General features: G+C 54.4%; 8 protein-coding genes across 8 annotated transcripts; 4 read left to right on the forward strand and 4 right to left on the reverse strand.

Moving 5' to 3' along the window:
- On the reverse strand, positions 1–625 carry BZA05DRAFT_317642 (Cullin repeat-like-containing domain protein; the record flags this gene model as incomplete). Its single annotated transcript, XM_051480401.1, has 3 exons — positions 1–164; positions 266–378; positions 436–625. Coding segments are annotated over 3 exons (467 nt in total), but the record flags the coding sequence as incomplete, so codon positions are not given.
- A 926-nt stretch (positions 626–1,551) lies between these two features.
- On the reverse strand, positions 1,552–3,331 carry BZA05DRAFT_411869 (chaperonin 10-like protein). The gene is made up of 5 exons (XM_051485041.1): positions 2,884–3,331; positions 2,639–2,821; positions 2,081–2,547; positions 1,743–2,009; positions 1,552–1,678 (listed from the first exon to the last, which is right to left on the reverse strand). Exons 1-5 carry the CDS (start codon positions 3,014–3,016, stop codon positions 1,673–1,675), a joined length of 1,056 nt encoding a protein of 351 aa, XP_051335152.1. The 5' UTR covers positions 3,017–3,331; the 3' UTR covers positions 1,552–1,672.
- A 4,915-nt stretch (positions 3,332–8,246) lies between these two features.
- On the forward strand, positions 8,247–10,626 carry BZA05DRAFT_449062 (uncharacterized protein; the record flags this gene model as incomplete). The annotated part of the gene is made up of 3 exons (XM_051487316.1): positions 8,247–8,453; positions 8,512–8,628; positions 8,677–10,626. The coding sequence occupies 3 exons, from the start codon at positions 8,247–8,249 to the stop codon at positions 10,624–10,626; spliced, it is 2,274 nt and encodes a 757-aa protein (XP_051335153.1).
- A 322-nt stretch (positions 10,627–10,948) lies between these two features.
- BZA05DRAFT_379795 (MCM2/3/5 family-domain-containing protein) lies at positions 10,949–14,007 on the reverse strand (the record flags this gene model as incomplete). Its single annotated transcript, XM_051481892.1, has 3 exons — positions 13,544–14,007; positions 12,850–13,487; positions 10,949–12,795 (listed from the first exon to the last, which is right to left on the reverse strand). The coding sequence occupies exons 1-3, from the start codon at positions 13,900–13,902 to the stop codon at positions 10,949–10,951; spliced, it is 2,844 nt and encodes a 947-aa protein (XP_051335154.1). The 5' UTR covers positions 13,903–14,007.
- Positions 14,008–14,467: 460 nt separating this feature from the next.
- On the forward strand, positions 14,468–16,176 carry BZA05DRAFT_344247 (WD40-repeat-containing domain protein; the record flags this gene model as incomplete). Its single annotated transcript, XM_051481117.1, has 2 exons — positions 14,468–14,647; positions 14,701–16,176. 2 exons carry the CDS (start codon positions 14,468–14,470, stop codon positions 16,174–16,176), a joined length of 1,656 nt encoding a protein of 551 aa, XP_051335155.1.
- Positions 16,177–16,369: 193 nt separating this feature from the next.
- On the forward strand, positions 16,370–17,101 carry BZA05DRAFT_315929 (kinetochore complex Sim4 subunit Fta1-domain-containing protein; the record flags this gene model as incomplete). The annotated part of the gene is made up of 1 exon (XM_051480378.1): positions 16,370–17,101. A coding segment is annotated over one exon (732 nt), but the record flags the coding sequence as incomplete, so codon positions are not given.
- Positions 17,102–17,611: 510 nt separating this feature from the next.
- On the reverse strand, positions 17,612–18,298 carry BZA05DRAFT_344267 (uncharacterized protein; the record flags this gene model as incomplete). The annotated part of the gene is made up of 4 exons (XM_051481118.1): positions 17,612–17,712; positions 17,780–17,907; positions 18,006–18,062; positions 18,216–18,298. The coding sequence occupies 4 exons, from the start codon at positions 18,296–18,298 to the stop codon at positions 17,612–17,614; spliced, it is 369 nt and encodes a 122-aa protein (XP_051335157.1).
- A 308-nt stretch (positions 18,299–18,606) lies between these two features.
- Positions 18,607–19,866, forward strand: BZA05DRAFT_191163 (uncharacterized protein). The gene is made up of 8 exons (XM_051479416.1): positions 18,607–18,802; positions 18,887–18,987; positions 19,039–19,113; positions 19,173–19,249; positions 19,341–19,462; positions 19,515–19,537; positions 19,605–19,609; positions 19,658–19,866. Exons 2-5 carry the CDS (start codon positions 18,976–18,978, stop codon positions 19,444–19,446), a joined length of 270 nt encoding a protein of 89 aa, XP_051335158.1. The 5' UTR covers positions 18,607–18,802; positions 18,887–18,975; the 3' UTR covers positions 19,447–19,462; positions 19,515–19,537; positions 19,605–19,609; positions 19,658–19,866.
- The last annotated feature ends 417 nt before the right edge of the window (positions 19,867–20,283 follow it).

The following is a 20,283-nucleotide window of genomic DNA, read 5'->3' on the forward strand; positions in this document are numbered from 1 at the left end:
CTGATCACATCGCCTTGCCTCTCCAGTTTGATCTGGTTGAGTATGACCTTGTTCAGGGCCGTGCCGATGCAGTACTCGGGGTTGCGGAGGATGTGCTCCCTGAAGAGTCCCATTCCGGTAGCGTATGTGGTCGGCAGCTTGTGGTCGGCGCAGAATATGCGGTTCTAAAGTGAAGCTGTCAGCTCTCTCTCCGGGCACCCACTGACCCCCGCCGCTCGCCCCCGCCGCCCCCGGCGACACCAAACACACGCAAGTAGATGCTCACCATGTACATCAGCACATCCGTGATCATGCTCATGCAGAGCTGATGATCGTTCCAGACGGCCTGCAGCTGTTCCAGAAACGTCGTTCCACCGCTGCGCTTCTCAATTGTCGCATCTCCGACCATGTTTCCTCCGGTGACGATGATACTCGGAACGAGGGGCTTGACGTCACGCACGGCTACATGCTGGAGGTGCTCGGTAACCAGCTCCTTGACCTGTCGGTAAAGCCGCTCGCCGTGCTTCTTCAACACCAGCTTGTACGCATTCCGGTACAGAGCTTCGAACGACAGGGTCGACGCGTTCTTGTTGTGGATCTCGTTGAGTGATTGCGATAGGATTTCCCAGACTTCGTTGAAGTCTACTTGGTCTGTAACCAGGCCCTAGTGCAAAGGTAAATGTCAGAAAGGTTGAGAAAAGGGCGGAACACAAAAAAGAGTTTATGCGGGGGAGTGCGTGGGTGGTACGTGGTGGGTGAGTGGGGCAACTTACGCGGCGGGGAGGACGTATCCTGCCGCGGTTTCTGTTGGACATCATATTGCTGGCTGGCTGCGGGATTGGGAGAGAAGTTTGTGGAGAGAGCTAAAGAATAGTGTTCACGATAAAATAAGGTGGGGAAGTACAGCGGAGATCCCGTGGGTGTGGAGTGTTGTCGAGGAAGCACGGTTCAGCTGATGGTTGGAGGTGGTGCTGTAATGGGTTGTTGTGGCTGTCGAGATTGTTCTTGAGCTTTGCTCTAAGGTTGAAGCAGGGCAGCGGCGGCTGTTTTGGACAAGAAGGAGAAATGGCTAGTGCCAAGCCCGAGAAGTAGTTCTGAGTTGTCCCCCCGCCTTTAAGCTGTCCCTCCATTCAACTGCTCCAATCGACGACATTTTGTGGTCAGCGGCTCTTTCTCGAGACAACCCTACAGCATTTCGAGATCCAATGAAGCCAGGATTGATATCTTTCGAGAATCACGGTCTGTTTGGCTCGGCGAAAGTTTGGAGTGGCACGAACACTATCGACGTGGTGACGCTATCATCTACCCTACAACAAAGAGAAACAGAGTCAAGAGGTGGCAAGCAAGAAACAGAAACAGCGAAACAGACGAGATGAGGCACGAGAGTACAGGTATGATGTAGTTCGGGCACCGGATACGTAGTCAGCATCCATGAGACCACGCACGGTCCACCAATTGCCTCTCCGTCTGCTGACATTGGCTAGACCGAGTACCTATCAGGTGCGGGGTCTACGGATCACATCGAAATTGCACGATAGCCAATGAAGTTGCAGGAAACCATTTGTATTCAAGTCATATGTATTTCTAGCATTGAATCCCATTCGGACATGACAGAGAAGGACAACACAGACAAAAGCAAAAGCAAAGCAATCATCTCAAATTCATACCACATTACCGGACAAACCCTCCGCATTTACATCTGCGCGGCGAGATATATCAGTTGTATGTTCATCTAGGTATCTGGATGGCAGGTAGGTACTCACGCTGGTGTCCAACACATATCGGCCGGCGATCTGGTTGGCCTGCATGAGCTCGTAAATCTTGGGCAATTCCGACATCTTGACCACCTTGAAGGGTGCCGAGATCAATCCGCGAGCGAAGAAGTCGATAGCCTCCTGGGTGTCCAGTCTGTTACCGACGTAGCTGCCCTTGATGGTCAACATTCGCACGACCGTGGGGAACACGGACGCCGAGATCTTGGCGCCGGCCGGCAAGCCGACACAGACGACGGCACCTCGGCTTCGGCAGTACTGTGAGACATTATGTTAGTCATCGGGAATTCGGTGGTGGTGGTGGTGGGGGAGCGCGGGGATGAACAAACCTCAGTAGCCTGCTGGAAGGGCTTCTCGGAAACAGCCAACAGAATGACAGCGTGTGCACCCAGACCGCCAGTGTTGTTCTTGACGGACTCGACGACGTCCTCCTTCATGAAGTCGACAAAGACCTCGGCACCGAGCTGCTGAGTGCAGATCTGCTTCTTCTCATCACCCGAGTCCACAGCAATGGTTCGGAATCCCATCGCCTTTGCGTACTGCAGGGCAAGTGTTCCGAGACCTCCTCCGGCACCGGTGATGACGACGGTGTTACCGGGCTTCGCGCCAGACTCTTTCAGCGCCTTGTACACGGTGATACCACCGCAGAGAATGGGCGCCATGGCGTCGAGAGGGAGGTGCTTGGGAATGCGTGCGGCATGGCCGGCGTTGACGACGGCGTACTGCTGGAAGGTTCCGTCGCGAGTGTAGCCGGAGAGGACGGCGTCACCGCAGAGGGGCTCATCAGAGGCCATACCTGTTCACCCCCACCATATTATTAGGGATCTGCAGTCAATCGAACTTGAGGGAGGCGGAGGGTTCCGGATAAAGAAGCTGGTTGCACGTACAGAAATCACATGCGCCGCAAGAGCTGTTTAGCCACTTGATGCCGGCATGATCGCCAACCTTCAAGTCCTTGACGAGTTCTCCGACCTGGACAATCACACCGGCTCCTTCGTGGCCTCCAACGAGGGGAAGCTTGGTGTCAAGAGGCCAATCGCCCTTCCATGCGTGGAGGTCGGTATGGCACACTGTAGTAGAACCTGTCAGCTCCGTGGCTCCCTGTGAACCCAACTAGAGAAGCAATTCTAACCTCCAGTGTACTTGATGTTGATCAAAACCTCATCGGGTCCTGGGGTTGGCACGGGGATCTGCTTGAGTTCGATAGGACCGCCGCTCTTCTCGAAGACCTGCGCCCACTGCATCTTGGGGATTTCGACAGCCATTGTGTGAGGTGTTTTTGGTGGATTGTGAGAGGAAGAGGAGGAGGAAGATGTAGTTTTTGGTATTGCGGAGATTGCTGAAGCTCGGATTCTCTGATGGTCTGGATGGGGATGGCGAGATGGAGAGGAAAGATATCAGCTCATAGGGGCGAACCGAGGAGGTTCTTATACCTCTGGCCCTTTCAGATAGCTGCGTGAGCTCGATATTTCGGAGCTGCGTCGTCATTGACCTATTTGTGGTTCCACCCCAGTTTACGCGGGGTGAAACGTCACTATTGGATGTTTTTTTCTCTCATCCTATGCTTCCGGATCTCTCGGGACCCTTCACGCCGAGCAAGCAAAGATCAGCCGGCGGTCTCTCGATCCCTTTCCACCACCACCAACAACACCGTTCGCCCGCATGGGAAAGGCCCAACACCGTTCGCACGACTACTTTTTTGGCTCCGCCTCGTACACGCAGCCCCTAGGACGAGATGATTGATTCCTCCGAAACATCCCCCCCCGCATCTCTTCGTGGATCCAAGCCATCTACGTTCTGGGGATCTCGTACATACGGACAGATGGAAAGATCGCATGCAAGGCACTGCGGGCGTTTGGCGGGGGGGAAGGGAGAGACAGCATGGATTGGGGGCTGCAAAGATGGCGGGGGTGGGGGATACACAGCATCTCCAGTGTCCAATGCCCACAGCACAATGGCGTGAAAGATGCGGGTAGGCTACTTTATCTCAAGCGCTCTTCCCTTCGCCCTACGAATCCGGAGTGTGGGGTGCATAAGTGTACATTTGGCGGTCCATCAGCTAGCATGGTGTAACTAGTGCCCTTCGCACGGACGGATGCAACCAACCCCCCAGTGACGTTGCACATACGAGCCGGATCCCCGATCCCCGATGCTCAACGAGGGCGGGGGGATACAACGGATGGATGACCGGTTGTTGGGTCTGTTATTTTGTTCGAGCGTTGTTTTCTGGGAGTCGAGCGAGAGAGCTCTGGTGAGTGATAGTCTTCCGATCGTTAGCAGGGCTCGGTTTTAGCGGGCCGTGGGGGGTGGGGGGTGGAACAACCACGATACGGACACGAGACTTCTTTGGTGGCGGATTCGGCGGGACCTGGAGCTACCGACTGCGCCGAATCGACCGGCTGATTCCGGTGGTTCCGCCAAGCTTGCCGGCGTGGCGGGATCGAAGTGTGTTACCATGATAGTGCCAAGTGGGGTGCTTCTTGGGGCCAGAACCGTGGCTATCTTTCCGCAGACCTACTATGGAGTAGAGTACCGTACCGAGTTGGGTGCCTGGCATCGTACGTTGCTGAAGATTTCTGGTTTACACACCCAGCTATGAGATAGGAGCAATTAAGGATGACCGTCTCGGTAATGTCGCCGCTGCATTGAGGAACCCCCAACCAAGAGTGAGAGGGGAGATGTGAATGATGCTGGGGGTTGTGGTCTGACTTTCTTTCGATGCCGACTACTAGCCATGGGAGAAGAGATTAAGGCGAGACGTGATCGTAGCTGGGCCCCCGGTGAGCTTTTAGCTATCTGCAACTCACTGCATCTGTTATCCGCTAGAATCTGGCAAAAGCCGCGAAGCTACTTTGTGTACATGCTAGCAATGTTTGAGGTGTTGATCTCCCCACACGTACGCGTGTATCACGGTAGTGGGCCGGTAGGTAGCTGTGTGAGTAACTAATGGATGCGCCGCGGTGAGAACGCCGAACCATTAGGTGGAATCGCATGCGAAACCGACCGAGCCGGACGGATTTCGGCCTTTCCTAAGGCCCGCCGCCGTCGTCGACGCCACCGCTCATTCTCGTTCTCGGTCCCGTTCTTAGTTCCAAACCATCAGATCGATCCTAGAGTTCGTGTGTGCGTTCTTCTCCTTCGGTGAGCGCCATTCGCGGCCTCTCGATCACCGGCGATGCGTCAGCTAGAGTACGTACCGTACATACAGACCAAGGACCTCCACCGACGACGACGCCCATAGGTACATAGTCCTCGTATCCCATTGCTTTTCCTCCTCCTTCTGAGACATATAGGTATCGCGGACGGACGGACGGACGGATAATCCAGCCCAGGCATCGACGGAGCAGCGGAATCACTAACTGCATACATACTCTACTCTACATACATGCATTCACGAATGTCGTCCGGCGGCGGAGTGACCGCGCATGCAGGTGTGTATGCACCCCACCTCCAACTACTCTAGGTAGCTCTGCGAACACTGGACGAGCCTGGCTTGACCAGTACCCAGTCGGTGCCTGGGATCTGCAGCAGATCCCTCCCTCCCCCCCAGACTCCTATGGTTGGGGACGCCTATACCCGATGGAAAAACACCACCAACTTTGACACCTATCTTCTTCACCAAAAAGTTTTTTTTGAACAAAAACTCTTTATTAATCGATAGAGAATCGGATGGCCGTAATTTAAATAACGTCCGATTAATTTTAAGACGCATGGTTGTGGAGAAGAAGAATTTACAAAATAAATCATTTTGTTTGGAGGCCAACCCAATGTCCCTCCCCTGTCATCACCCAATTCACCCATGTTTGCACTGAATTTGCCCATTCTGGGCCCATGGACAGCCAAATCGGGCAAGCCAAGAACCATTTTAGGCTGAAAATTAGACGAAATAGGCATAAAATGGAATTCAAAATGCCTATTTTTGCTAAAAGAAAATCTCAAAAATCGCTATTTATTACCCATTTTGTAATTAATTCGATTTTTCCACTAATGTCCCATCCCATCGGCTCTAGGAGTCCCCAACCATAGCGCTGCCGAGTTGGTTGTCAGGACTCAGATTACTAGGCGGACGAGTGGGAGTTCGTGAGTTGCGCGCGCTGGACTTTATTTTCTGACGAATCCTCGCTACTACTCTACATACCCAGTTACGGTACTACGGGAGAGCCCATCCCGGTATTTATTGTACAGTACAGTACAATACAAAGAATCCGGAGAGCCAATCGTACGTGCAGCTGGACAAATGTGTTTCTCCCTTTCTGCGCGCGCGGAATCGAGCCGAGTGCGAGAGACGGCGCTAAATAACTACCCCTCCGGATCGAAGCGTTAGTTGTGTATGTACGACTGGCATTCTGGCTTGCTGTTGGAGGTTGAGGCGTCAGCTTCAGGCGGGTGGAGAAGCTTGCGGAGAAGCTTGCGGAGAAGATGGGGGAGGATTGCCGAGTTGTGGAGCGGAGTGGCCGAATGCTGGAATGGATAACTACCGGTACTTATGAAGGAGTGGGCGTGAGTGATAGAAGAACGGTGGCTTCGGTATATATGACAGATGAGTTTGGGCTTATGCTGGACGGTGTACTGGTATAACTAGTATAAGTACCCTATGATTGCGCAAGCAAGCACTTAGGTATTTGACTGTGATGTCCAGTCCTCTAAACGCGGGAATGGCCATTGACCAAGTCTGGTGAGAATCGATCCCTCCCCCTCCCCAAAACCCACGGCTCCCTCGAGTGAGTGTACGGTGCAATACGGTACCGCTTGCTGGGAACCTCCAGGCATCTCCAGCTACCTACCATACTCCGGGCCTTCTCCAGAGTCCAGGCACAAGTTACAACCCAACTCTATATTATGGAAGCGGCTGCTTATCTCTGTCTCTCTCGTGTCGACTCAGCCTGGCACGCACATGGAATTTCGCATCGCAGTTTCACGCCGGGATGGACTCTCAGATCGCACGCAAAGGAAGGGAGACGAAATTTCTATTGCGCCCGGGAAAGCATAGTGCCGGTACCTTGAGTACTCTACCTGTCAGTCGGAATCCGGTCGTGAACTAGGACATAGATAGACAAGGAATGAAGAGTTTCGTCACCAGGGTCCGGGGCTTTTGTTTTATAGTAGTTAACTATCGTATGTAGTAGGGTGTGGACATCGCATTGGCAAAACTCCGTGGGCACTTGGGAATCCCTTATGCACTCCTATATTACGGTCGGAGCGTGCGTTTGCCACAGTTCTGGAAGCGAAAAGAACGCTGGTGTAAGTACTATAATGTGCAGGGCTGGTGGGGCTTTCTGGTTTTCCTATGATGGCAGGTGGGGGAGCTGGGGGGAGTTTAGGGTTGCGGTTGCGGTTGCTGGGTTTCATAGGCGCCAGCCACATGGGTCAGTCGTCGTTTGAAGACGACCATTCTGAAACGCTCTCTGTTTTGACCCCGACGACGTCGATACATTCTTACCTAAGTACCCATCTACATACACCATCTACTTACTCCCCGTCCTTTGCCTTCACGATGGGGTTTCTCTGCAAAAAAAAAACCAACACTTATCTTGTACCTCGCACTCGGCAGAGCTGCAACGCCGCAAGCAAGCAAGCCGGTGCGTTTCAGAAGCAGTATGCTCATACCTCTCTGATACGGTATGCTGCCGTGCTACAAGCCCGGGGCCTTGGTATCTTTGCCCAATGCTACCCACAATCCTGCCAATAGTTACGCCGTGTGAGGTTCCAACTTCTCATATCAATGCAGTTATACCGCTATCCGCCCAGCAAATGCATGTGTGAGGGGATAGTCCGAAGTCGTCCTCGGATTCTGAAGCTCGCAGGCGTTTTGAAGTGCTCTTTGACGTGATGCATTTTCCCGTGGAGCTTCCCTACTTTACGCAGGCTGCCTCCTGCTCGTCCTCCTGCTCTTTCAGTTCTCCATCCTCACTTTCTGCTCGATATCTTTCTCTTCTTATAAGCAGAACACCCGGTGTGTGTGCGTGTTTACGTTCGGTCCTTTTCGTTTCGACTGCACTTTCCATACCTTCTCTCTGTAATACTTAGGACGGGCTCCTACATTCAACACTTCCGCAGGCCGAATAATAATACCCTTTGCTTTTCCACTACCTGACGACCGGGCCGGACTTAATATCCCCCATTCTTTGTGAGTCCTCCCTCATCCTCCTTCAAGAAGACGGAGATTAACGGTTATGGTGGTGGTGTTGGTTGTAGATACTTCACCCTCCCGGCGAGGTACACCGTACATAAACCGAAATGATGCCATCAAGATATACGAAAGGATGTTCACGAACCGGGCTCCTGGCAATACTTGCACTCCACTTATTGGGCGGATTCACACATGTCCATGCGTCACCGTATGGACCAGTATACCAAGATGCTCCGGCGCCGGAACATGTCTCCTCGACAGCGGCGGCGGTGGTGGTTGAACACCCGGCTTCGACGGCGCCGATGGTACATGAGACCACAACGGCGGCGGCGGAGATGGTGCATGATACTGTAACGACGACGGCGATGGTCCATGAGACCGCGACGGAAGCGGCGGTGTCGGTGTCGGTGGTGGTTTCGACGGAGACGGAGACGGTCCACGCGGTGGAAACGGTCCATCAGGTCGAGACGGTACACGTGGTGGAATCAGTCCCGGTCACTGAGCGAGTAACGGAGCATGTCACGATACACATGACGGAGACGGTTCAGCAGCATGTGACGGAGCTCATGACGGTGAGGATCCTTCGAGATTGGAGTCGATGATGGGGACTAATCGGATGTACATACATAGGTGGTTGAGACGTTGCCGCCCGTCCATGTTACGATGCTCGTTACGAAGATGGTGACGGAAGTGTCGATGCACGTGGTTCCCACAACCGTTGTCGAACTGCAGACCGAGATCATGGTGGTCAGTTGTTCCGCCCCTGCGGCGTGGGATATGGCTAACGAGTGATAGCACACCGCCGTTCTCACCAGCATCGTCCCCACGACGATCGTGCACACCATGCCTCCGGTTGTCGAGACGGTGATGGAGCAAGTCACGGCCACTGAGACACTGATCCACACGCAAGTCCAGCAGGTCGTGTCGACGAAGATACAACTGTCGCATATCGTGCAGACGATGTTCCAGACGGAGACGCAGGTACAGGTACACGAAACCACTGCCACGGCGACGCAGGTTGTACACAGCGTCGCAACCGAGACAGTTCAGAACGTCCTGACCGCCACCGAAACTGCAACCGCTACGGCGACGCAAGTGGTCCACAGCATCGCGACGGAACTCAAGACCGCTACCGAAACGGTCCAGAACGTCCTGACCGCAACGGAAACCACCGTCTCGGTGGCAACGGAAGTCGTTCACAGCATCCAGACAGAAACTATCCATCAAGTTGTCGAAAGCGTCCGCACCGAGACGGCGACCGCAACTGCAACTCAAACTGCAGTCCATGTTTCCGTCCAGACTGAAGTGATAAACAATATTCTCACGCAGACGCAAACCGCTGTACACGTTTCCGTCCAGACTGAAGTGGTCAATAACATCCTCACGCAGACGGCCACTGCCACTCAAACCGTCCACAATATCCTCACGGAGACGATTAATAATGTCCAAACGGAGGTGCTGCATAGTGTTTCCACTGCCACTGCCACTGCAACTGCAACTGCTACAGAGACAGTGCATAACATCCTCACCGAGACTGTCAACAACGTGCAGACGGAGGTGCTTGAGAGTATTCTTACACGGACTGCCACTGCAACAGAGACAGTCCACAATATCCTCACCGAGACCGTCAACAACGTTCAAACTGAGATACTCGAGAGCATCCTCACACAGACCGCCACAGCTACTGCCACCGAGACTGTCCACGCCATCCAAACCGAAACGGCCACTGCCACTGCCACCGAGGTGATCCATAGCATCTCAACCCTCATCTCGACCCAGCTTCTCGCTGGTACCCCCGCCCCGCCCACATCCGCCGTACATGTAACCTCGACCGTGACCGTCTGTACAGTCTGCACCACCACCTCAATGGCACACACCGTGACCGTCACGCCCCCCGCCGCCGACACCTCCATGGTCCACACCATCACTGCGGCGCCTTCAACATCCGCACCCCCCGCCGCCGCAACAACAACCCACACCGTAACCGTTGGCGGCACCTCAGGGCTAATCTACACACCCTCGTCCCTTACCGCCTCTGTGGGCGATGTAGTCCACTTTATGTTCTACTCACAGAACCACACCGTAACGCAATCGACCTTTGCCCTCCCCTGCGTCGCAGACTCCTCCAACGTCGGCTCCGGCTTCCAGCCCAACACGGACAACGCGCTCATGCCGCCGCCAACATGGGACTACACGGTTGAGACCGCCGACGCTACATGGTGGTTCTGCGCACAGAGCACGCACTGCGGCAAGGGCATGGTATTTGCGATCAATCCGACGGCAGAGAAGACGTACGAGGCGTTCAAAAACGCTGCTGTGGCGCAGAACGGTAGTGCAGAGGCGTGGCCGAGTTACCGGCCCACCACTATGTTGACGTTGACACGGAGTGCGAGCGAGACGAGGTCCGAGGATCCGGCTATGTCTACTTCGACGGAGGCAGCCACAGCTACACCGATAATGACAATGACAATGACCTCCGCTACCTCCGCCGCCGCCGCCGCAACAGAGGCGACGACAACGGTCACTTCCTCTGCCACGGCTACAACTAGCACGACCGTTACCTCTCCCCCCCCCTCCCCCGTGGCTACAACTCCGGCCGAGGAGGCTGCCCCGCCGCCGCCGCTGGCAACCGCCCTCCCGGCCGTCACAGACTCAAAACCCGTACTGGACCTGGGAGACTACCCGACCTCCCTGTTGACCAACGGGCTGGTGATTCATATACCCGCGCCTACTGCCACGGCCTAAGTATTTGGCTGGCAGTTGTTTACTTCCTTCTCTTTGTTGTGCGCAAAATATAATTATTATTAGTATGGGTTGATATGTATGACGAAATGTGGCGTGCTGCGTGCGCGCTTCTACTTGATGTATCTCCTTTTGTTTATGAGTGTGGGGTAGTTATAGGTACTATTAGCATGGGAGAGTTGGCGAATTAGAATACAGTCCATCATTCACAAGCTATCTCCTAGGTATCCGATATAGATATACCGAGCGTAGGATCACTTCCAAAATTCATTCCATTCATCCGCGAATCATCATCACACATTATAAATCCTACTCTCCCATATGTCTATACCACGCCCGTAATCCTCCTAACCGTCCTCCTCGCGCCATCACCATGTACCCTGACGGCGCCCTCTGCCTCCGCGGCCCTCAGGGCCTCGGCAAACTCCATATTCTCCACGGTAACGCCACTCTGCTCCTGAATCTTGCTCAGCAGCTCATTATACCTGATGCTTCCGCCAGAGCCCATGCTCTCATCAAGGAGCTTGATGATAGCCGATTTAAGATCCGACTTCCTGCGACGCTCGGAGCCCGATATACCGGCAAGGAGGTCCATATCGATGCGACCCGTGACCGGATCGGTGGCGGACTCCTTGATGGCCGACTTGATGAGGCGCACGGCCTCCTTGACGTCGTCGACAGTGACGGTTTCCGACAGGCGCATCTTAGCGTGGGCCTCCGCGAGGCGGATCATGCTCTCGAGCTGGCGGGTGGTGGCAGTGATGCGGCGCTCCGCGGCGCGCACGTCTTCGCCCAGCTTGCGCAGCGCGACGTACGCGGTCACGAGCTCGTCGCCCGCCTCGGCTGTGAGCTTCGGGTGGATGTTTTGGCGCGCGTACGAGATGTACGCCGTGAGGGTCTCGACAGGGATCACTTCGGCTTCCGTGGCGTGCACGGGCCGGTCCTCGAGGTACATTCCGACCAGGTGCCGCGCCAGCTTGCGGTCTGTAGCTTCGTCGACGCGGTCGAGCACGAGGTATACCAGATCGAAACGGGAGAGGAGCGTGGGCGGGAGGTCGATATTCTGGGGAACCGGAAGGTTGGGGTTGTACTTGGAGCCGATGGGGTTGGCGGAGGCGAGAATGGAAGTGCGCGCGTTGAGAGTGGTGATGATACCGGCTTTGGCGATGGAGACAGTTTGCTGCTCCATCACTTCGTGAAGAACGGACCGCGTCGAATCGGACATCTTGTCGAATTCGTCGATGCAGCAGACTCCGCCGTCGGAAAGGACCAGAGCTCCGGACTCCAGGACCAGTTGACGGGTCTCGGGGTCACGAGTGACATAGGCCGTAAGACCGACCGCGGAGGATCCCTTACCGGATGTGTAGATTCCTCTAGGGGCGATCTTGTGAACGTATTGCAAGAGCTGGGATTTAGAGGTAGATGGGTCACCGCACAGCAGGACATTGATGTCACCTCTGTATCGTGGCGCTCCGCCCTTTTCGAATGTCTTGTTCGTACCGCCAAAGAGCTGCAGCAGGACACCCTTCTTCACGTCGTCAAGCTCGTAAATGCTGGGCGCCAAAGAGCGAGAAAGAAGCTCGTAAATGTCATAACGCGCACCGAGGGCCTTAATCTTGCTCACTTCATCATCTGTGAGTTTTCGGACCTCATCCACATCCGCCATGACCGCATTCGCAACCTCAGCCTCCAAGGTCGAGGTATCTTGTCCCATGCGGCGCTTGTCGACCTTCTGGATGTGTAGTACGTCGACGTACGTCTTGAACAGATTCTTGATGGACCGCTGGCGAGGATTCACCCGCACTGGGATGGACCTGAAGATTCCCGTGACTTCGATCCGATCTCCAGCCCTGGCAACATCGCAAAGCTCATCGTAGCAGCAGAGGGAAACAGCGTGAGGTGTCTGTCCGTCTGGGATATTGTCTGGAGTCTCCTGGAGCTTTATAACCTGCTTGTCCTGGAAATCGGAGCGGTTGTGCACGATTTGCATGGAATTGGGCGTCTTGCAGACCTCTCTGGGGCACTCGGTGGGTTCCGCGATCTTGCCGCGGTCAATCTCGACGGTCACGGTATGGCCACAGACATGACAACGGAAGAACGCTTTGGACATGTCCGGAATGATTGACGAAACTCGGATCACCAGACCCTTGATGCAGACAACCTTGTCGATATCTTAGAACTAGTCAGTTACCATTTCTCCATACATTGCGGACGGACACGACATACCAGAAGGATTGAGGTCCCTCATGTTGATGCTCTTATCGCAATTAAACGGCCTTGCCTTGTAATTTCTACCCAAGCACTTGTCGTATTCCTCATCGGTTGCTCCGATCCTCACAAGATACTCCAACATCTCATCTTTGACGGCCGTATCCATGATGGGAATGCACTCCTGGGGGTATGCATGCAGTTGGTGATAGAACTTCTTGGTGGGCGGGAAAGCCTTCAAATTCTGCACATCCAAGTTCAAACATGTTGTCTCCAGATCTCTCATTTGCTTCATCATATCCTGATAAACCAACTCTTCGCCCTGGCCGGGGTGAATAAACTCATTCTCCTGGCGCATGCGGTACTTGCGTTTAAACTCGTGCAAGAATTTGCGGAATGCTAGGGTGCACTCCTCGACCGAGACGTTTGTACCCCAGATCAACCGTTTGGGTCCGTCCGGAAGTTCAGAGGTAGGTCCGGCGCTGTAGGTAGGGGCGTCGGAGAGTAGGTCGGCGGCCGCATCACTGCCCATCGGTACACCGTTCTCGTCGACGTACAGGAGGCGACGGTGGCTGGGGGTAGACCTCAGATCGGAAAACTGGAGATCTCCTCGGCGAGAGCGCGCGGGAGTTGTTCCGAAGGCAGCTCCTCCACGGCTGTAACAGGTCATCAGCATCGCAATACGACACCAGTCTCTCAATGTTTCACGTACCTCGAGCGAATGGCGCTGGCACTTGAGCCCGGAAGGCCAGAAGATCTCGGGGTTCGTCCATCCCTTGGGGGAGACGAAGATGCATATCTCAGTGGCGAGGAATCTCGGAAAGCATCCGAATTTTGCGGTAAAGGGGTGGATGCCGGTGCGGCGGCCGGTGAGCTTTGCCTTCCTCGGTCTGACGACGGAACTGGCGACGATGTGAGTCCTTCGGGGAAGAGCGGAGACGTTCCCCTCACTGAAGACCCCGCCGGGGGCGCAAGAGGAGCATTCCGTCCAGTACGAGAAGCACGGGGAGTGGATTGCTGGGAGGATGGTGGCTGGTTCGAGGGCTGACGGGAACTGCGTCTTGAAGACATTGCTGCGGCAGACACGGAGCTGGGCTAGGAATTGATATTCGTATTTGGTGTCTGTGCGCGTATGAGTGTTGATGATGACAGTTTGATGGAGGGGTATCAAGTGGGTATCTCAATGGTAAAACGGAAAGGCAGCACCGACAACAAATACATGCGGAGCGCGTCGCCTTGGCAAGCAAGGGACCGCGTAAAGCACAAAAAAATCGCGCCCCACGGAGCATCACTCGAGGCGTTTGCCGCAAACTCTGTGGATAAAAGGCCGGTCGCGGTGGCCACTCGCGTAATTTATGATTCTTCCATGGCACCAAGTAAACTCTGGCCGTGAGTGGGGGCCATGTGCAAGGTGAGTGAGCAGCAATGAAGCAGAGCCGCTCTGTGTCTTAAAATTTTTTTTACTTTGTTAAACTGCCCAACGCCCACCACGAACATCACAATCACCGCTTCCCAACACCACACATTCACAATGGCTCGGAAATCCAAAGTCAAGAAGAACCAGACCGACGCGACTACGGCCGTCCTCGCTACGGCCGATATATTGCCCACAAACAGTGAAGATGCGCCGCCGCCAATGGACGCGGAGGAGGAAGAGCTCGAAAGGCTTGTCTTCGGCGATGTCGCAGGTTTCAAGTCTGGGTTAAAGGTGCTCGATTACGAGTCAGAGGAGGACGGTGAGCTGTTGGATGCGAACGTCCGTGGTGGAAATTCTGCTAGTAAGGGACAGGACATTTCTGCTCTTCTGGACGATCAGGTAGGTTGTACTTCTTTCCGGGACTGGGACGGAGGCTTATGCAGATTTTATAGTTGTTTTTTGTTGATGCGGGCAACGATATGGCGCTCACGCGCCGAGACACGGACGGAGATGTGGAGATGGTATCAATAGGCAGCGGCGCACAAGCAGTTCCCGAAGAAGCCGACGAACCACCAGCATGGGAGGACAGCGACGACGAAAAGATGATGATCTCACTTGCATCGCACGCCCGCAATCGCAAGCTTCGCGATACGGAAGCCGACGATTTCGTGACCGGCAAAGAGTACTCACAACGCCTCCGGCGGCAATTCGAGCGCATTTACCCAGTGCCAAAATGGGCCCGCCCGCCCAAGGCTGACACCAAGCGTCGTCGGCTTTCAGACAGCGAGGAGTCAGAATCAGACTTGGAAATAGATATTGATGCCGACAGCACTACCTCTCTCTCTGCGCCTCCGCTCGCGGCGCTCCTCTCCTCCTCCGCGGACCTGACCCTCTCCAAGCTGTCGCAGAAAGCACACAAGCTCCGGCCAGAGGTTATCGATATCGCCCGCCTCGTAGACGCCAATGTCGCCGCGCCCTCCAAGTCCGCGATTCAATGCCTCTCTTTCCACCCTACCCACCCGCTTCTCCTCACCTCCGGTCTCGACTCCACCATGCGCCTTTACCACATCGACGGCAAAATCAACCCCCTCGCCTCCTCCCTTCACATCCGTCAGTCCGCTCTACAAACCGCACTGATCCACCCCTCCGGTACCCGCATTGTCGCCGCCGGTCGCAGAAGATACTTCCACTCGTGGGACCTGGAGTCTGGAACTGTGGAACGAGTGACCCGAGTTTACGGACACGAGGGCAACCTGCACAGCATGGAGCGCTTCAACCTCTCGCCGGATGGAAAACACATCTCGTTCATTGGCTCCAAGGGCACGGTCCAGATTCTCGATGCGGTCTCGAGCCAGTGGATAGCCACCGCCAACGTCGAGGGACTAGTCGCCGACATCTCCTGGCACCCCAGCGGTGAGACTCTTTCCATCGCCAACACTGTCGGAGAGGTCTATGAGTACTCACTCCCCACTCGCTCGTTCTCCGCCGTCTGGCGCGACGAGGGTGGTGTTTCCACCACTTGCATCTCCAACTCCCCCCTCGGGGCCCGCTTCGTAGCAGTTGGTAGCGCCTCAGGTGTGGTGAATATCTACGACCGCCGCGTTTCCTTTGGCGGGAAGGGCCCGGGTGCGCTGGGAACAGCGACAGATCCGAAGCCTGTCAAGACGGTGGAGAGTCTAGTGACCAGTATTAGCACACTTGAGTTCTCGCGTGATGGTCAAGTGCTCTGCATTGCTAGTAAGAACAAGAAGGATGCGCTGAGACTGGTCCATCTGCCTAGCTGCACGATCTATAAGAACTGGCCGACGTCTGCAACGCCGCTAGGGAAGGTTACTGCTGTCAAATGGAGTGGTGGGAGTGGAGGAATGGTTATGGCCGTGGGCAATGAGCAAGGCAAAGTCAGGCTATTTGAAGTTAGGGGATCATAGAAGATGTAATTGTCAATTCCATAGCCCTCTGTCCGTAGTTATATACCTGTAAATATTCCACCAAAAGCACTCCTTCTTCACCTACCTCACTAGTGTGGCACCACCCTGCATCAACATCACGCCCAAACGCGTCTCCCCAACTCACGACCACCAACCAAACCACACGCACATCATGTCCTCCCCTCCACTCACGGTCCATCCATTATACAACACGACCTACACCCTACACGCCCTCACATCCCTCTACAAATTTCCCGCCCTCACCGCAGCAGCCCTAAAACCGCACTCCCGTCGCCTCCTCCAGCGCCTCCGCGGCGACTCCCTCCGCGGCGTGACCCTCCCAACGAACACCACAGACCCCTCCCTCTCGCGCGCGGGCAAGCTCCTCTCAGTCACCTGGCTGCCGCTGCACCCCGAGCCCCCGGCAACCCGCGGCGTTCACATAGAACTCACCTATGAGTCGGCCTCCTACACCGCGCTCCTAATCGGCAGCGACAGCGGCCCCGCAGAGCCCGAAGGCTTCATGCGGCTCCCGCTGCTGATGAGCCGCATGCCCTCGCTGCTGCGCGAAACGCTGCTGTCGTATCTCACCACCACGTTCGATATCCTCGTGCTACCTGTCGCGCTGGAGGACGAGCTGCTGCGGCGCGCACTGGACATGTATGTGGACTGCCTTGAGGGCGGCGGCGGGAAGAGTGTCGTTATGGCATTTGCTCCGACGGAGGGGGAAGGGTTGAAGAGGGTGGAGATCACGATTGAGGCTGCGGATGTGGGCGGTTTTTGGCAGAGGAGGGGGGAGGGCGGGTTTTTGGAGGCGCTGGGGAGACATTGTCTCGATGCTATGGGCTTGAGGTTGGAGGAAGTTGCATTGGTGAAGGTTGCGACAGGCGGGTTTGTACTGGCAGCTGAGGGGAAAGGGAAGTTCTTTGAGGGGGAGGCGGGGAGTGAGGTTTTGGGTGTGGTGTTGGCGGCGGCAGGGAGGGAACCAAGATGACGGCTAGTACTAAACTACGGACGATATATCTGGAGACAGGCGAATGGCGTTCCATGCAATACCGTTTATACAAGGCACAAAGATCGCACGAGATGATAGCGATGAAGTATTCAGTAAGTAAGCAGTATCATTCAGCGGCCACAGGACTTTTGCCTAGAAGCCGAACAGGAAAAAGCACAAATCCGCGATACCAAGGTAACAAAGGTTCGAAGGACAGAAAAGCAGCAAGCAAAGCAATCGTAAAGATCAAACGCCGTGGAAATCACAACAAAGCCCTCCCTCCCAATGCTTCAAAGCAGTCTGAACAGGAAATGCCGAATTGCCGAATTGGTTCCAAAGAAAGAGACGAGCACGGACGAACGCAGGGCCGAAATGAAACAACGACTATGACTCGTCAAAAGGCAACGGGTCGTGCGTCGAGGGCGAAGCGGTAATAGCCGGTTAGTCGATACCATGCTGTCTCTTCGCCTTTTCTAGGTTCTCTTGACGTCTCTGGAGGTCACCTTCCGCGCGGGCCATCTTCTCGGGCTGGTGATATAATACTGTTCAGACGAAGAGTAGTCAGCAACCACGATCATCAACGGAGCAAAGAAGATGAGCCGAACTAACCAACGAGGTAGCGATTCTGGAAATTAAAACCGTTGAGCTTGTCGCAAGCGGTTTTTGCGTCCATTACGTCCTCATAGACGACGAATGCAGTTCCCTTAGTGTTGTTGGCTATGCCTTGGCGGATTTGTCTACGCGTGAGAGTCAGTCACGGCCCATCTTGTGGAGGAGTTTATGCGTTGCCATTCACCATCCACATCGCGGAGTGGAATGAAAGTCGGGTACGTACCGGATAGGACCGAACTTGCCGAAGAGATCAAAGAGTTCCTCGGAAGAGACGTTGTAGCTGTAGACAATTAGCCGTGAGACTCGACGACAATGGAGGACGTGATCTGCATCGCTACTGAGGGGACGGGACACGACGACGGCAGGATGTATGTGCGACACGCGTATCATCCGAGATGACACAGTGCTTGGATGGCGGGAAGAGAAGCGCGACAGACGGACAGACGGACAAACGGACCTCAGGTTCTTGACAAAGAGAGCTCTCTGGACTTCGGGCGCAAGTTTGCCCCTGTTCATATCTCGGCGATGCTGGTAATAGAAGGTTGCAAAGGAAAATGGTTGGAGTTGTAGTACGGGAAGTGTGTTGTGGGGATGTGGGATGTGGGGAGGAGAACCCTTGTGCGAAGGTTGTTGAGTTGGGGAAGATTGGAGCGAATGGATGGCGAAGGAGACACGGGAAGTTGATCGGAGGAATGGTGTTGCGAGTCAGTCTAGATCAAATCAGATCGATCGTCAGATAATCACGTGGCCTGATGCGGGAATTTTCAAATGTGTCAGGGCATGCGATGGCTGCTACACGGATAGTTACGTCATCGTGGGGGAGCTGCATAGCCGTCGGCAGGTCACGAAACGGACAAGATGGTTAACGAGAACGAGAGCTTAACAGGTCCTTCATAAAGCACACCAAGATCCCTTTCTTTTACATTGAAGCCACTTAACGAAACCGATCTGCTTATTCTTGCCCGTTGACCTACTCCTTTTACTAGTTATCGCCTTAGAATTAGCATCATCTATCTCAAAGTACTCTATTGGTACCTACTCTGCGCGCATTTACCAGTTGCTTCTTCCCAGATACTCGTTCAGCGATGACAGATACATTACCAGAACCAGCCCCGTTGGCTTCAGCTGCGCAACAATGCTCACCCGAATCGGAGAAGGATAAGGCGGAGGAGGAGCGACGGGCCCGAGCTGCAATGAGCATACAGGTACGGCATGCTCTTGGTGAAGCTCCGGCCAGAGCTAAATGAAGGGACTAGAGACACTATCGTGGGCATAAAGAACGACGAGAGATGAATGGCATGTGTCTGACGCCAGATCAGCGTTGGACTGAGGTTATTGCTTCGCTCTCCTGATATTCCGGGACTGTTGGTAACAGCTATTCCTTGAGCAGGCAGTGGCAGATGCTCGTTGGCGGACGACTGCAGACGTCCCTTCCCATGGCAGTGAGACCGAGCAGAAACCGGGGAAGTATGCTTGGAATAAGGCGGTGAAAGTCGCCATGAGGGTTGGTCCAGAGGTCAACAGCCTTGGGTGGTCCTAATGAGTCTCATTCCGGCAGGTTCAACACGACGACCCGGACCACGATCAGAAGAGTGGCGATGAACGGGAAGAAGAGCATGACGGGAAGAGAATTGTCAAGCGGCGGAAGGAAGAACAAAATATGACGACAATGGACATGCAGTAAGTCCTCCTTCGGTCGTCGGCAATCCACCTACTGAGCAGTTGTCAACAGATATTTTTTGGAAATGGTTGACGGTGGGTGATCTCTACCCCAGTACCTAGTTTAGCGATAGCCTTCTAACCATTGTTCTATCATGATTAGTGAAGGTGGGCAATATCCGGTCTTGTCGTGAGCAACCACTCATGTAGATTCAGCATCGACATGGCCATAACCTCCGGGCATATCATGAGTTCTGGAGGCAGCAAGACACCAAAGAGAATTTTTTCCGTTGGTTAGATTACGGCGAGGGCAGGAAAGTAAACCTCAATGCAGTCCCTCGAGAAACATTAGAACGTGAGAAAGTTCGTTACCTCTCACTGGAGGAAAGACAAGCATATCTAGTCAAAGTTGACGAGGTATGTTACCAACTTCCCGTCAGAGGACTCATATTGACGAACATGAAAGGATGGCCGTCTTTGCTGGGCCAAGAACGGCCAGAGAATCGACACCACAGCTGAATATTCTGACAGCAGACAAGGTGATTGATACTTCCTAGCCTCCTACAGAATGACCATGTTGAACAACCATAGGTATCGTTCCTTCGGATCACCCAGAAGCGTTCCACCATTATCATCCGGACAGAGATGAAGCTATGTGTCGATCATCCAGCTCTTCGTCTTCGTCTTCGATCTCGTCATCATCATCCGAGTCCGAGTTATCGGACGAGAATGATCCAGCAGATTCAAATCTAGGGAAGAACTTCCACGTATCATCAGCGGTGATATTCAACCGGCTCCTCCGCAAGACCATAAGGAAAAATACTTGGATCTTCGTAGCCGAC

The sequence above is a fragment of the Tricharina praecox genome (assembly GCF_024521635.1).
Source record: "Tricharina praecox strain CBS 144465 chromosome Unknown BZA05scaffold_38, whole genome shotgun sequence".
Lineage (NCBI taxonomy): Eukaryota > Fungi > Ascomycota > Pezizomycetes > Pezizales > Pyronemataceae > Tricharina > Tricharina praecox.

Bases quoted from the DNA above. Each gene is read 5' to 3' on its own strand.
- BZA05DRAFT_411869 (XM_051485041.1), bottom strand. From the start codon at position 3,016: ATGGCTGTCGAAATCCCCAAGATGCAGTGGGCGCAGGTCTTCGAGAAG. The intron at 2,822-2,883 runs GTTAGAATTGCT...GTTCTACTACAG, and splicing joins CAACATCAAGTACACTGGAG to TGTGCCATACCGACCTCCAC. The intron at 2,548-2,638 runs GTACGTGCAACC...GGGGGTGAACAG, and splicing joins TTGCGGCGCATGTGATTTCT to GTATGGCCTCTGATGAGCCC.
- BZA05DRAFT_191163 (XM_051479416.1), top strand. The intron at 19,114-19,172 runs GTTATTGCTTCG...TTCCTTGAGCAG, and splicing joins CAGATCAGCGTTGGACTGAG to GCAGTGGCAGATGCTCGTTG. The intron at 19,250-19,340 runs GTATGCTTGGAA...TCATTCCGGCAG, and splicing joins ACCGAGCAGAAACCGGGGAA to GTTCAACACGACGACCCGGA.